A 16475-nucleotide genomic window follows, 5' to 3' on the forward strand; every position below is an offset into this window, starting at 1 on the left:
GGGCACACACACGTGTGTATGCCCTGCTTTATAGAAATTGTGATTTTCGTTAAAGCAGGGCACACACATACATAATGTTTATCATCTTCCCTTAGGATATTTTTGTGGTTATTTTCATTCATTACTTACATTATGCAATGGATACATTAAACTCATAATTTCAAAGAAACTATCAATATGCTCATCAAAATCATATAGTTTTTTGAATGAAAACTCTGTCATACTAATACAGATACACATGAGTGATTGAAGGTGGGAAGGTGAGGTGAGGGCGAGGGCGTGTGAGGGCATGAGGGGCGGAGGGGGGGGCGCGTGTGCGAATGAAGGATTAAGCAGTGTGTGGAGGAGGGTTGCAGGGGGGCGCAGCCCTCCCGCTCACACATATACTATTCTCATTTCGCTAACTTTATTTCAAATTCAAAATCATCGGAAGTGGGTCTCCTTAACGCCATGTTCACCATCGATAATTCTCGAAATCTGTAAATAGTTCTTGTTGAAACTTGTGCAATATTTTTTTATGCATTTAAAGTTTTTATTATTATCGCGGCCTACGTGCCGTTCCTAATTTTCTTCTCGGCGCCGTCCTATGCCGGGAACTTCATATTACTATAACATGTACGTATGTATTCAATAATTATTATAGAATATATGGAGGGATAAAAACCAACAGAGTAGTGTAAGTCAAATTTTTAAAAATATTTTTTCGCGTGGATAGATGCAATCTCTACAATATATAAATTGCATCTAAGCACACGAGAAAACATTTAAAAAAATTTGACTTACACCACTCTGGTTTTTACCCCTCCATATATCACTCCCTCTGTTCTCTCCCGCCATTCTGTCTATGATTAAAGTCGCGAAGTCGCGCGTATTCTTTTAATCTGTGCGTTAAACCCTTGTTATTTAATTTCTTTCAAATCATTCTTCGATAATCCGCGCGTCGATCGTTCCCTTTTTGAAAACTATTCACACGCGTTTCTAATACACGTATTTCTCATTCGTCAATCTTTTTGATTTTTGATCTCCTTTTCTATTATTGATTTGATAAGTTTCTCGCCACTCGAGACTCAATGTACTATACTCAGATTTATTTATCGCAACAAACTAACAGCCGCTTTATTAATCTTTTGTCAAAATCCGCGATTTTCTGAGTCTTTTGAATCCCCCTCTGTATTCGTCCCACTGTCCGTCTTCAAAGATTTCCTTCTAAGGCATAATAAAGCTTTAATTTTTTTTGCCTTCTCTGACCTGATCCCATCACGATCTTCCTTAATATCGCCACTTTGATTTTCAGGTAAGTCCAACGAAGTCCCAGATCTTCTGAAGTATTCGGTGTCACCCGCTCCGGTTGATCTCACGATCAATCATGTTGATCACCAAGCTAATCATTCACACCCGGTTAACATCAACACCAACCATTCGCTGCAACTATCGATATCCTCTACGGATATGTCTATAACGCAAAATTCGTGGAGTCCGCCTACCAGAAAAGGGTATATGTGCCCCGGTTGCGGCAAAGGTCTGTCCCACAAATACACTCTGGATCGCCATCTCAAGACCGTCTGTGGCAAGGTGCGCAATACCAACGGCAAGTGGAAGTGTAAGGACTGCAACAGGACGTACGAATCTCAGGGAAGCCTATCGCGTCATTACAGATACGAATGCCATGTGAATCCCCAGTTTCGCTGCGTCTTCTGCAAGAGATTGTTCACCCAAAAATGCAGCCTGAGCAGGCATCTGAAGAAAAAGCACCAGAAAGATGTAAACGTCTATGTTGAACTCGGTTCTTATCCAAGTAGATCAACAACATCTGCTTCGGAATAAACAACAATCCCTGCGAAGCGCGATTGCGCGAAAAGGTGGTGTGGCGCTGCTACGTTTATTCTTGCCAAGAAATCCGCATGTCGACCGAGAGAGTGTAAGACGACGAGGTGTAATCAAAGACACAAGCATAAGCATCAGTGGTTACTGTCGCTTTGGAAAGTCTTTTTTCTATAAAAAACAATTCTCGAGGGAAATAAAAGTGAGAACTCAATCATCGTTTCAAAAATATATTAGGTGAAAGAGATCGGGTGAAAAAAGTGCTACTTCAGAATAAGCAATATAGTTCCTTGAGGAAAAAAAAGAACAAAATAAGCTTTAAAAACGATTAGGAATTGAATTTTTTGCGGTTGAAGAAGGTGATATCTCTGGATAGTTTTAGAATACGAAGAATTCTTCGTGAAGAAAGTTTTATTCTAATAAGCGTCCCATGTCAATAAGAGGATTTTCTCAAATTATTGCGTTCGGACGATCTCGAGCGTGTTAGTTTATAAGGAAAGACGATAAGATTCGCTTTCAAATTTTTAAGAATATCTTTTTTGTTAGAAACAAGAGTTCAGACATTATTTCAAAAATGTTAAAAAAAAAAGGAAGGTGCGAGTCATTTGAAAATGTTTTCCTTAATCAAAAAATGATTTGAAACAACAGTCGTTTTTGTTCGACCCAAAAAATGATTTGGTTAGGATTCTCTTTATGGAGAACACGCGCATTGCTGCTCAATTTCTAACGCAAAGTGCACACGTTATCTTTATTAGCTTCTTATTCTGTTTAGCATGATTATTGTTAATAATCATGCCCAATGGTATGGGTTTTATAATATCATGCATCTTTAATGTGCATTTTGCACATCTTTTGCTTAGCATAAATTAGGTGTCAATTTTTGATAGATAGATAATCTTAATTTAGAAATTATTTTCATATATTGAAATCAGAAATAAAATATAAAGTCAAAATTATATTATATTATTATATTATTTATATTTTTGGAAATATAACAATTTTATGCACTGTATATTTATATATATTACTACAGTTAAGAATTTCTTGGGCGATAGACAACATATTTGATCTATCTTATGCACATCCACCTGCAAAGTAATCTTCTATCGTTATGATGCATTTCTTCCGTTAGTACAAATGGTGGAGAAGTGCACCATGACACGGGAAGATTACTTTAAAAATGGATGTGATAAGGTAAGCCAAATATGTTGTTGATATCGATTACGAAATTCTCGACCGCAGTAGTATAGTATGTTAAAATTATTATTTTTAAGTCAAATATTTAAATTAAAAAAGTAAAAATTGGGTAACCGATAATTAAAAAAAAAAAAAAAAAAAAATTTATACTTTTATTGATTATCTTCTAAATTTTATTTAATTTACTTTTTTCGAATTCTATATTGTTTGATATTTTACGCAACACTGCGTAGTTAAAGTTATATGATAATGTTTTCCGTTTTAACAGAAATATTCGTGTTTAACAATTAATATGTACTTATTTTCAATTTAAATAAAGAGTATTTCTTAAAATACCAAATTGTCATGTGCATATAACAATTGTTGGTTACTGACAATGTTATATACTTATAATTCGCACTAAAATGTAAATGACATATGATTATTCAGTTTTTTTTTGAATTTCGATTTTTATACATTCAATAAACTCGGAAAGCAGTTCAATAATGGGACTCGCGCGAGCGTTTATAAACGATGAAAATCTTTGAATCACCGAATTTTATCAAAGAAATCTGAACTCTTAGACTCAATCATGAGTCTCAATGTTAAGTTAACAAATTATGTACGTTACGTTTACGTAAAGTAATGTTTAAGACTGTTCGCGACTATCTTTGAGCGTTACGCTGTAATGGTACTCCGGAAAGAGTTGATAAGATTTAAGCAATTGGCGACACGCCAGAAAAGAATGAAGGGAACAGTGCCGGTATCCGGGAATGATTTTACGTGCCCTTCTCTGGAAAAGTGTCTTATAGTTGTTTGTAATGCGCATATCGATAATATACTGCAGCATAGCGCACAAGTATGCTTTGTTATTGATTTTTCACAGTGTTGTTAGGGCGAGGATGTCGCGTGTTTGTCAGTATCTGTCAGTATGTAGCAATAGATGTTTGACGTTACGTTTTATCCGCTTTCCCGTTTTTATGCGTTTGGTGCAGAATACGCTTTGAGTAAACTTTGAAATGCGAAGCGTGAATCTCAATCCGTAGCGACGACTAGTAACTTCCTCATCGCACATGCTGCCATATGTTTTGCGTAAAAATAGGACGAACAGTTTCTTCTTACGTCTCTAACTCGAGTATCTCGGTACTTTAACGCTGTGCTAATTACTCACGGAACAGTTTTTTTTCTTCATTTATTTACTACACTGGCACTACGGAAGGGATTTAGGCTAAGATAATACACAATGGTGCACTTAAGAAAGTTTTTCAGTGACATACGAGCGTTGCGATAGGAATTAAACTCGATATAAGCGGTCTCGAACGGTGTACAATGTGTCGAGTGAAATTATCAAAAACAGGTAAACGCGTGTTTACCTCATTTGAGACTGCTAAATCCAATTTTCGTGCGTCTGCGACGAATCGGAAATTATTGGCCATATTTGTGCGTTTCGGCTGTGAAGATTATTATTCGAAAAAATTGTTGATCTTTTTTAATTTCTTTAATGTAAAGTAAAATTTGAGAGAATTTTAGATAAAATTGCATAAAAGGTTACACCTCGTCGATTTTATCGCTACTTAAATATGTTGTAGGGGAGATTTTTCTGAGTAATTCTACGCAAGAAAAAAGTGGGGGACGGCATTGGTTCAGAAGAAATAGCAAATTAAAGTTTCACAATTTTAATACTCTTATTAGGTATTATAAAGTCACATTAGTTCTAAGAAAAGGAATTTCCGCCCCTCCCCCGCATACATGTGTATAACATATTATTACAGCATTTTTTAAAGCATAAACTTTAATATCAACTTTAATTTGCTATTTCTTCTGAACCAATGCCGTCCCCCACTTTTTTCTTGCGTAGAATTATTCAGAAAGACCTCCCCTACAACATATTTAAGTAGCGATAAAATTGGTGGGGTGCAACCTTTTATGCAATTTTACCGAATTTTAGTCTTATCGACATGTTTAGATATTAAAACGATAAGAAATAAGCGAAGGAAAGAGGAGATAAATAGAGAAACATTCCTAAGACAATCGTCGCATCTGCATATAAATCTGAATTTGCGGAACGTTCGTTTGCATTGATCAATACGTTATATATATATGTTACACGAATATATGTATATCTTGCGATACAAAGGGAGTACAACTTATGACGAAATTTTGTTGTTCTGTAAAATGTTACTTATGCATAATAAAATCATACGGTTTACACACGTCCCGCTGTTTCATTATGTGTCTCCGGCTATCTCGCGAATGCGACAGGGCACAATTGCTACGCGACGTTCCGTGAGCTGCGACACTTCAGGGAAATGTCTTCGGCCTCTCCACGTTCCTCGGAGTATAACTCGTTTCTCATACGCGTTTCTCAAGTTCGTCGGACGATCGTAAGCAGAGACAAGGGGAATCCGTTCGGTTGTGTAATCTCTCGAATGCTACTTCTCCCGTGGTCACGGGAGAAAAGGCGACACGTCTCTCTCTGATTTCCGCAATTTCCTCTTCTCTCTCCTTGAAGCACTTGAATTCGAAGATTCCGTCGTGCGCTCGTCGATCCATTTGCGTCGTTGTCTGGCTGTGTACCGAGTATTTCACAGAGTCGCGTTTCGAGATATGAAACGCGTCTTGAAAACGCATCGGAGACAAAATTGGAGTAAAGAAGAGCAATTACAAGCTTGAATTGACTTCTCCAAATGGACATCTCTTTTCTATTCACATTCTTTTCCTCTATCTTTAAAGTTCTTGAAACACACGTGTTTGGTATGTATTAGGTACACTGTTCTTAGTAACTGTGTTTGGCCAGTCCTCTCGTTAGCGAATATGAATGAACGGGGTAATGAGTCCGATGTTCCTGATTTGGCAGGATCGTCAAGTTCAGTCCGATGATACAGCAGATGCAGGACAATTATAATCCGATCATATCCTTTCTGATTCCGCGAACGTTCGTCATTGTGCTTACATGAGACTCTGATCGTGTTTCAGCCAAGCTGCGATTCTTCTGCGACGGATTGCCGCGTGAAATTTGGAGACGCTGCAAGGACGAGCTGCGGTGTCTCAAGTGCACGAAACGGTACAGCGACTGGCGCAGCCTGCGAAAGCACATGAACTTCTTCTGCCAGATGGAACCGCTCTACCCCTGCCCGTACTGCCCCCACAGAGCCAGGATACCCACCCTGTTGAAGTATCACATTGTTCGCGAGCACGTAGGACCCACCTCGATCGAGGAGACGCGTTGAAAACACAATTACGATTGTAATATGACGAAAGGGCGCTACAACGTGTTGGAACATATTTCCGATAATTAATTTTGTTGAGAGATTAACATTCGAATATTTTGCGAATAATTTTGGTATTTTAGAAAAACAAAGAGCGAATTTTGATTTGGTAAGAACCTTTTTTTCCCTCTTTTTTCATTTAAGGAAGGATTATATGATGAGTGACATGAAATTTTCGCATAAGTTTGCACTAATTTTCCGAGGAAGATTATAAGGGACGTTCAGTTAATTCTTTTGCTATTGAATTATTACTAAATTTTAATAAATACGACCTGAACTATGTTGCGTTATGTTGAATTATTGCGTTATAAATAATAAATTTGTAAATATTTAGCCCGTACCGCGAGAGAAATATGATTTATTTTATGCAATTACAATCGTATTGCAATTATAATTGTTGCGATTTATTTGTACAATGAAATTGTATTAATATAGTTGCGATTCATAAAAGTGCAATTAAATATCAGCATTTCTTTGTCAATTATGTTTATTAATGGTTCAAACATGACTTTTATTGCAGTTATAACAATTATTTCGCGCGAGTTATTGTTATTTATATACTTATCTAAAATGTTACTTGTTATATTTATTATATGCCATATTATTCTTATATGCGCCCTGCGATATGTTTGTGCAAAACCATGTTATTGGTTTTTTAAACCATTTTACCTCTATACCTATACACGAGTTATTTTGCGTATTCCTAAAGTTAGTCAATAAGCGACGTAGAATACATTATTCTTTTATAAAGATGCATTCAAAATTTGCAGATTAACATTTCTTTTTAATGGGTGTTGAATTCATTGTCTTCGTTATGATACATGATGAAATCAGATATGGTGTTAATTAATTAATTAATTAAAATACAATAAATTGATACGCATTTTCTAGCGAGAGATTTTCATGATTAATCTCAATTACCTTCATCATCGATACTATTCATCAATAAATTGTATTAATAAAGATACCTCCAATTTCCATTTCCTAAGTACCTCGAATTTAAATTGATTTCGGCTGCATTTAGGAAACAACGAAGGTGAAGTAAAAATTCTATTTTTCTTTCATTTCAGATATTTCATAATGAATATGCAGCGTATTCAATTCGTGTACAATGTAATATCGTCGTTACATCTTGTTGTTTTTATCACACAGTTCACCGACTTTTATCGGAGAACGATAGAAATTCTCCTCTCGAAAGTGGCCTCTGACCATTCTAATATTCTTACTGTCTGATTTGTAGGATTCGATCCGCTCGCGCAGCAATTTGAGGACCTCGGGGAGTACGTGCAGGGCAAGCCTAACGTATGCCCAAAATGTGGAAAGGGCTACGCGTGGAAGGCGAGTCTCCAGCGTCACCTGAGCACCGTGTGCGGCACGCGGCCCAAGTTTTTCTGCAGTCTCTGCGGATACAAGACCAATCGCAAGGATGTTCTGGTCAGGCATATACGGCACGTGCACGGCACGAAATTGGAGTAGGGTAATAATGAGAAACGCATCCCGATCTCCTACGGATGATCCACGTCTTGAAGCACATTCGAATGAAAACTCCCGTGCGCGATGTGAATGGACACATCTTCCGGTGTTTTGTAATCGATGTATGACATTCCCTCAACCAAAACGTGTATTAGACTTTGTATTGTAGGCGAATATCTGAAGTCCAGTCTAGGGTTGAGCGTTTACGCATAAAATATAATATTCTACATCTACAAATGTAAACTGTGTAATATGTCATGTAAACAATGAGTATTCTATGAATCTATAGAAGTAATCGAACGTTCATATATTTCGTGAGAAATATTGGAAATTTATGTTTGCAATTTCATTTTTATTACTATCTATTATTTAGTTTGGACACAGTTTTTAGGGTTACTCTAATTAGATTTTGATCATGGTAGTTCTAATTAGTGTAACCCTAAAAATTAAAAAAATATATATTTTATACCTGTGAACACAAAGAAAATAAACGCTAAGCATATTATATTATGCATGGACTAATTGTAAGACTGTTTTTTTGTCGTTTACAGGTCAGCGTAAATAATAATATTTCTATATTAGTATTATGTATTATATGTGAATTATTGTAAGTTAATAAATAAATTATGACTAAAATGCACCTAACTTAACCTAGTCTAAAACAATTGTTTATTTTTGTAGGATTGTTTGCAAAAATGTCGTTTAAAGAAATTAATCAATCAATCATTTAATTTATAATAATTTACAGTGGTTACAGTGTCTACATGAATAAGGTTTGCGCAAACATAACATAAACAATACGTAAACAATCCATGTAGATATGTAATCTTGAAATTTACAGCACAACTCTGGTCCAGTCTACTAAACGTTCATTTTGTGACAAGCTGCAAATATATTATAAAGATTTATTATGCAGTATTATAAAAAATGAAAAATGAGCGATTTTTGGTGAGTTATAGAAACTTTTTTCGAATCCTCCCTCATTTGATTTCGATTTTTTTTTTTAATTTGGCTACCTTAGTATCCGTTCACGCTTTACTAATGCAACCATCGAGTTCTTTTAATATGTACATATACGGATTAATATCGCTGTGACAATTAAACAATACGATAAGATCGATTATTTGATTAAATTTAACAATTTTCAGGGATTTCGTGCGTATTTAAATTTTTACTTTGACGTTAATCCATATCAAATTTTAGATCTCATATATTGTGGCCTACAAGAAGGAAGAATGTTAAATGGAATAAGATTCTAAGCTTGATATACGTTTGTGTTCATGACACAACGGCGATATTACATTGTACATGTTTTAATCATTTCTTCAGTTTTATCTCGTGAAATAGGCTGTTTAAATTCTTGATAATTACAAAAATAGTCTAATCAATTGGTTTGTGTAACGTATGGTCGCATCGATCAGTTACATGCTATGTGACAGTTCATGGCGATCAGACGATCGTAGGTCTCTTTAAAATGTGAACGATCGTTTGCGATTGTCCCCATGAGGCGAACACAGCTACATCGTAGCTTCCTTCGTCTGTTTCAGGCGGCAGCGGTTGGAATACCTACGATCACGTATACAAGCGATACATATGCCCGCATTGCAAGAAAATCTTCGCGCCGAAGAGTCTGTTAAAGAGGCACATACAATTCAATTGCAAAATGAATCCGCGTAACACCACGTTCTCCTGCACCTCCTGCCCTTACAAGACCGTGTACAAGGCGAACATGGAGAGACACGTGAGAAACGTTCACAACACCGGAACTTCCCTCAAGTTCCGATGCGACCTCTGCAACTTCCGCAGCAATTACTCCTACTGCATTAGCAGGCACATGAGGACCTTCCATCACACGGACGTGTCTCTGAAATAGACTATATGATACCTTCCTTCCTGGATTTTTGTTTGATCTTTACAATGGATCGCTTTCTATGTATAATAAATAATTGATAATGCGTTATGGTACATCAGCGCTTCTTTTCAGTCTACGAATGAATAAACGAAGAACAGATCATAATTTCTCGACGAGATTTTTCTGCATTTTAAAACTTGGATGTAATGTTAATGTGACGCGGTATCACACGTATCTATTATATAATAATAGATACGCTCTTTCTTGTCATATTTAAAAATGTCGGACCAATAAACAAACCAATCCTAACAGAGAAGATAATCTTAACGGTGATGTTATCTTTTTTTTTGCGTAAATTCGAGTATTAATTTATTGACTATTGCAGTCTTCATTGCTGTAACACATGGGACTATGCGATAAGCCAAGAACATAGATAATAATGGCAAAAGATTAGAATAAAGATTATTTTTCTCATGATCGTTTGTCAAGCTTAACAAACTGAACAAACTTCTACAATACTTAGTTATATTATATAAATATATAAGAGTTATATATTTAATATAATATATATATATATATTATTGTAATTCATCTACCGCACATGTCATTGTAACTCAATCTAATGACAATTAATCAATTGTAGAGCGTGTGAACGAACATGTGCGTACGCGATGAGATGATGCTTTAGCGTCAGTCTGAAATTGAGATTCCTCGAGATAAGCGTCTACAATTCTTTGTGCACGAGTAACCTTATGTAACTATTTTAACGTAGATTATTTGTCCGATTTTTAATTCACAGACGACAGATGATACCTTTGCAGCTCAGAGGAAGAAAATTTTACAATGTATATACGTACATATTAGGGCTGGTGATTTGCTTTGATGGCTCCGATATTCGAACTTTCGAAGCTTCGAATCTTCGAATCTTCGAAACTTCGATACTTCAACCTTCGAAGCTTCGAAGAATCAAAATTATACAATTATTAATTTAATAAATAGTAATAGTACCGAAATAGGTATACCTACATTTATAAAATTATGTGACAAAATCCGAATAAAATTTCTAATGTTGCAATTATGTCGCTTATGTTGCAAATATATTTTTCGAAGCTTCGAAGGTTCGAAGCTATCTTTGAAGCTTCGAATCTTCGAAATTGTCAAAAGTAACAGCTCTAGTACATATATATTGGTATGCGCTTATACATTTTAAATTGATAACATATAATTCTAAATATTGCAATTGCGATAAACGATTGTCATAAAAACAAGCCTTAAATCCAATCCAGATCCTATCAATTTAGATCCGAAAGAAAAACGTACAAAATTATGTAGAAATAATGTTTGGATATTTTTTTGTAAGCTCGATTGATGCTATTAGACATTTTTCGATTTTGTATTTTTGCTCAATTGGGTTCAAATTATTCTAACTATTGCATTACGCTGCTTTTCAACAAAATTGTACATTTTCAATGTTAACTATAATTCTGTATTTTATTTTTACCGAAATATGACAAATACCAGAGATTGAAAGTTTTAGGAGTATTAACCCTGTGAACATACGTTTTTTCGATACCTTTTCAAAATAAAAAATTCCAACAATTGCGCGTTGAGCTTGTTTTCATTGACATGTCTTTATCGATGCATAATTGCGTTAGATTTACGATAAATACAAAATTACAATTATAAAAATGCGCCAATTATTTTCTTTCTACCAAATTTTTTATTTCTATCTCTGCAATGCGGTACGCGCATATTTAATGTATTGACCGACATACTTTGTAGCTTCTATTTCACTTTGTTGTCCGAGCATAGAAAATATCTTGGATACAGGTTTAGAAGCCGCAATGTAAACTCATACATTAAAAATCATATCTAATTTACATGAAATTATATTTAATTCTCCTATTTAATTTCAAATAGCTTATAATATTCACTGGAAATGTAAATGTAATAGAAAATAGAGTGATTTTATATGAGATATTTGTGGTATATTTAATCCTTCGTTAGTATTCAAATGTCATTATACGGATGAAGTCAATGTACTTAAAGATATCTTACGCACATTATTGAATGAAATTAACATATACATTTTAATATCTTAGAAATAGATATTAAAATTGCTTGCAAGAACAGTTCGTGTTTCTTATTCAATATATTTAGAAAAAATGTATATTTTATATTTTATGTACATATTTTTTTATAAGTACTTTTATTTTTTTGTCCTATATTTCGCATAATATGTTTATTACAAATCTAATTTTTGAGATTTAAATGAAATTTTGATAATCCCGAAAATTTTTATTACTTACAATTATAAGAATTAAATTCGATTTTTTAAATATTATTACGTAATTATTTTAATTATTATTACTTTAATTTAAGAGTATGTACACATATGCAATATTTTTGCTAAAATTTTAATAAATTAATTACAATTGGTGTTAACAGATTATAGCTATGTGCTAGCAGATTGCTCCCACTAACCAATTATTGACGTTATTGTTTCAGCCTTGTCATGACACACATACTCCTCTCTTCACGAGAAAATTGGTATGTCCAATACCGGCAGAGACGGGGCGCTACAAGAAGATGCTGGGATAGTACGCAAGCAGATTTTCGTGTGCACTAACTGCGGCAATGGCTACACATTGAGGATAAAGCTCTTGAGACATCGGAAGTTCGAATGTGTGAGAGTTAAGGCTGAGGTTTAGCTGTGAGATTCGCCCGTACAAGTGGTGCGTCGATAGGTACAGGAAGAGGCATCGCGCAACGCTTTGTAAAGTCCGACTACAATTAGCTTTTGCACTCCTGACGATTTCCGTCTCGGCAATTTCGTATCCGCAATATTGACAAATTATTTCGCTCGATATACTGGCGACTGGTTATTGGTATCGAAATATCGATATCGTTTATGAGATCCTTTCAAAATTGTATATATTCAAACTTGGAGTGTGCCTGATGTCGCCAATTGCTCTTATTAACCGATCTGACATTGGTGTTTCAGCGTTGTGGTACAAAAACGTGCACGGGTACGACATCGGCGATGCGCAACATCAGCAGCGTGCCGTCTACAGAACGCGCGAGAGGACTTATATATGCGCGGATTGCGGCAAGGGTTACAAGGTGCAAAGGTCTCTCTGGAGGCACCGGAAGTTCGAGTGCGTGCGAGTGAATGCGAAGCCGAGGTACAGCTGTGACATGTGCTCGTACAAAAGCCCCCACAAATGGCGCATTGACATACACAAGAGGAAGAAGGATCACGGCATCCTTTACAATCGCTTCCTTAGTTAGACCAAGTAACACTATCGAGCCGGCTTTCAATGTTCTTCTTGTGATGAAATAATTATTTTTTTTTAGTAAGATTGTACTTTACTGTCTAAACAAGCGGAGGTATGAAAATAAATTTTACGTCGCGCAAGTATCCTTCGTGCGACTTTTAAATTTATCTCCTCGCGCGTTAAAGGCTAAACGGAAGTTTTTGAGAGGCCATATATGGGATTATATAAATAAGCGCAAAATAAAAAATTTTTTACGTTCTGTCTGTGGCATGACATTGTCCCTATTTCTTTAATTACTGAATGCCGCTATAATTTTCCTACTTTTGAAACAATAAAGGGGAATTATAGAATGATAAAAAAACTGATATCTAATCGATGAAAAAACTTGTAACTTGCGTGCAAATACATTTTTCAGATATAACAATTAGCAGTCAATATATTATTATTACATTATTCTCAAGTTGGTAGTCTCTAGTACTGTCGCATTCTATTGCGATAAAGAAAAAGTAAGCGTTTTTGTCATGAAGAACTGCGAAATATTTATGAAATTATAGGTTTTTGGAGAAAATGTTTTATATATATGTTAGAATATTTATAAGTATGTTATGGATATTGATTGTAATTTTCTGAAAAGTATATTATTATTATTTCCTGAAAAAATGTACAAACAAACAATATTTATTCTTTAAAATTTGTCGTATTATTTCATCGAAACTTTATCACATTTATATTCTTATATGATTTATAAATTATAAATGTATTATATAACTATGTATACGTATGACTATATTATATATAATGTAATACTAAACGTAAAATAAACTGAATGTACTCTTTTTCTAGCAGGTACGACATGCAATGTCCATTATTTTGCTGTTTTTCGTTTTTATGGTTTTTAGTGATACTTCGAACATCTACGTTAAGATATATGTGTATTCGTAATATATATATATATGTATTACGAAATATGTACCAATAATTAACAATTTTATGGAAAACTTTTAATCCCTCAGGTACATATTTCCACAACGGTGAACAAAGGTGTCATAATATAAAATCTAGACAATGATAAATAATTGTTGAGAAGTTGCAAAAAGAAACTGAAGAAAAACAAAGTGGGATATAGACTTTGACATTATGATAGTCAACTATTTGTTGTTTTCATTTTTCAGTTATTTCTTGGGAAGAGTCTGCGTATTCGCAAATTATATTAAACAAATTTTTTTGAAAAAAAAAAAATCTATTCGTACTCGTTATTGTGAACGACGAATTAATCTTGTTTTAGATTTTTATTCATAGTAAAATACATAATGTTCGTGTAGATTTAAGACAAAATTAATTGTAGACAATATATTATTAAACTTGAATCTATATACACAATACATCTATACACGCGTTTATTGTGTATTTTTAAGTTTTTTACTATAACTCATTAAATAAATATAATTTGACAAGTGCATTTTAATAATCATATATGTATACAGAATAACAAATTACGTCTTGCTCTGTAGCAAAATATCTTTTTTCTTCATTATACAGGTTTATTTATAGCATAATGCAAGACTGATTTGCGTATAAAGTACTGAACAGAATATACCTTTAGATATAAGAAGCACAATTTCTATTTGCCCATCAAATCAACGAAAAATGATCTTTCAGACTTTTCAGGAAAGCCTGAAAAAAGTCTTTATATCCTTTGAGATTTATTTTGTTTACTGGAATATAACTATAGATCTTTTTAATGAAGAAAAAGAATATGAGAAATTACAATGTAATACAAGCTAGGAAACATTACTTAAGTTAATGGATAAGCAACGTTCTTTTTTCCAGTTTAATTTTTAGATTTTAATATACTTAGACGCTAAGTTTTGTGGCAATTCGTAATCTTAGAATATCAAAAAGCGAATTAATGTTTGTATATATTATTTCAGCAATGAGAGTGCTTTAATAGAAACATGTTTGGCCGGCTTGGTAAATTGATTTCTAATCCTTCTGATTCCGAATCAGACTCCTTCTAAAACTTATAGAGTAGTTGTCCTTGTGTGAATTATTTGTAAAGTTTTCCGAGCTTTTGTTGATTTTTAGGATGGCTTTTAAGTAAATTCTAAGGGACGCATCAAGCTTTCGGAAAGAGTAAATTTCCGATCTTCTTGTGGCAAGAAATATTTATCTGAGACAATCAAAATCCTTAGTTTGATTTATGAGATTTTGTAATTGATTGTAAATTTGATTAATTTCACGTTTTATTTAAACTCAATTCAAACGTTTCATGCTTTTTGCAAATTCGAACAGGCAAATTATTCCTCGATACAGACACATCGTTTCTACTTTTGCCCATATGAACGTTTCGAATTGTTTTTCCTTTATTGTATCTTCTATCCGAAGATTAGCCAGATTTGCCAGTATTTACAAACGTGAAATGATTGCATCTCATAAGTCGGACTGATCGTTGCCCTAGACACACCCGCGAGTGCTTTCATCGTTTCTATCCTGATACCGCTGTTTTTGTTGAATCTTTTTTTTCGCGAGGCTTGAACAGCGTAGTCGGTCTGCCGCTCAACTAACTAACTTGGTCCCTCTGTTTCCAGCTTACCGGAAGATGTACATGGGCGATCAGGTGCTCGGCTACACCTGCACTATGTGCAGCAAGTTCTATAAGATGTGGAGCAACTATCTGAAACACAAGTGCGAGCCACCGCAGTTCAAGTGTCCCCTGTGCCCGTTCGCCGCCTTCAAAGCTTTCATCCTGCACGCACATCAGGCGGAGCAACACTTTAAAGTCACGTCGCCGAACACTTAGACGACCTACGGCGATCCAGATCGGGGAGGAATTGTCAAATTGCCTTAGTCGTCGTTACGATTTTTTCGTGGCACGTGTGCCATATACTGCCGTGACTGTCGAACAACAATATTCTCGAGAATTTCTGCGGCTCCGAAATGCAAGGATCTATGAGCGACTCGTTTCGAGACGTCGACGACCGTTTTCTACATTAGTCCCGATTAGAAATCCCGCGAAAGCGTTTCTCTCTCCGAAGAATATATATTTTTCCTAAACTCGCCACGAAGGCGATGAGGTAGTTCCCGAGTCGTTATCATAGGATAGTTTGACATATTGTATTAGCTAATAAACAGCGATCGGTGCATTTTATCAAAGGAATCAGATCTCATAAATGGACGGTGCAAACAAATTCTCCCTTCGTTATGTAATTATACAATGTATAGTAATACGACCAAGATGTGCAGAAATATGATGCGACAATTCGAATTCCAGTGTAACAAGTAGCGTAGTTCAAATACTGATAGACCGTAAAGGAAACAAGACTGAATGACAATAAAGATAATGCGTTATCTCTCTTCTTTTGTATCGTATCGCTTTAAAATACTTTGAACTTATAAACGTCATGCATTTCTTCCTTCGTAATCAAAGGGATTCGATATCCTTTTGAAAGAGTGGAAAATATTCACCTCGCTGCATCGAAGGCCAAGCATTGGAAAGAACAAAGTATACTATAAATGAATAGTTTGTCCACCGAGGATCAGTACTGAGATCTGATGATTGATATTGCTGCCAATACTATAAACTATCGATTCTCTCTCTCTCTCTCT

General features: G+C 34.8%; 2 protein-coding genes and 1 long non-coding RNA gene across 3 annotated transcripts; all 3 read left to right on the forward strand.

Annotated features, from left to right (window-relative positions):
* The first annotated feature begins 8 nt into the window (after positions 1 to 8).
* LOC112465936 (transcription factor Ovo-like 2) lies at positions 9 to 2002 on the forward strand. Its single transcript, XM_025033747.1, has 2 exons — positions 9 to 615; positions 1295 to 2002. The coding sequence occupies exon 2, from the start codon at positions 1450 to 1452 to the stop codon at positions 1822 to 1824; it is 375 nt and encodes a 124-aa protein (XP_024889515.1). The 5' UTR covers positions 9 to 615; positions 1295 to 1449; the 3' UTR covers positions 1825 to 2002.
* A 3809-nt stretch (positions 2003 to 5811) lies between these two features.
* On the forward strand, positions 5812 to 7742 carry LOC112465920 (zinc finger and SCAN domain-containing protein 10-like). The gene is made up of 3 exons (XM_025033724.1): positions 5812 to 5824; positions 5974 to 6222; positions 7507 to 7742. Exons 1-3 carry the CDS (start codon positions 5812 to 5814, stop codon positions 7740 to 7742), a joined length of 498 nt encoding a protein of 165 aa, XP_024889492.1.
* Positions 7743 to 11987: 4245 nt separating this feature from the next.
* Positions 11988 to 16223, forward strand: LOC112465940. The gene is made up of 2 exons (XR_003042084.1): positions 11988 to 12338; positions 12596 to 16223. It is a non-coding gene; the product is annotated as an uncharacterized LOC112465940 (long non-coding RNA).
* The last annotated feature ends 252 nt before the right edge of the window (positions 16224 to 16475 follow it).

Source organism: Temnothorax curvispinosus, unplaced genomic scaffold, assembly GCF_003070985.1.
Source record: "Temnothorax curvispinosus isolate PA1 unplaced genomic scaffold, ASM307098v1 QBEX01015652.1, whole genome shotgun sequence".
Classification (NCBI taxonomy): Eukaryota; Metazoa; Arthropoda; class Insecta; order Hymenoptera; family Formicidae; genus Temnothorax; species Temnothorax curvispinosus.

Excerpts from the sequence above, each read along its gene's own strand:
- LOC112465936 (XM_025033747.1), top strand. The coding sequence starts at position 1,450 with ATGTCTATAACGCAAAATTCGTGGAGTCCGCCTACCAGAAAAGGGTAT.
- LOC112465920 (XM_025033724.1), top strand. Across the intron at positions 6,223-7,506 it reads CACCTCGATCGAGGAGACGC|GATTCGATCCGCTCGCGCAG; the intron begins GTTGAAAACACA and ends TCTGATTTGTAG.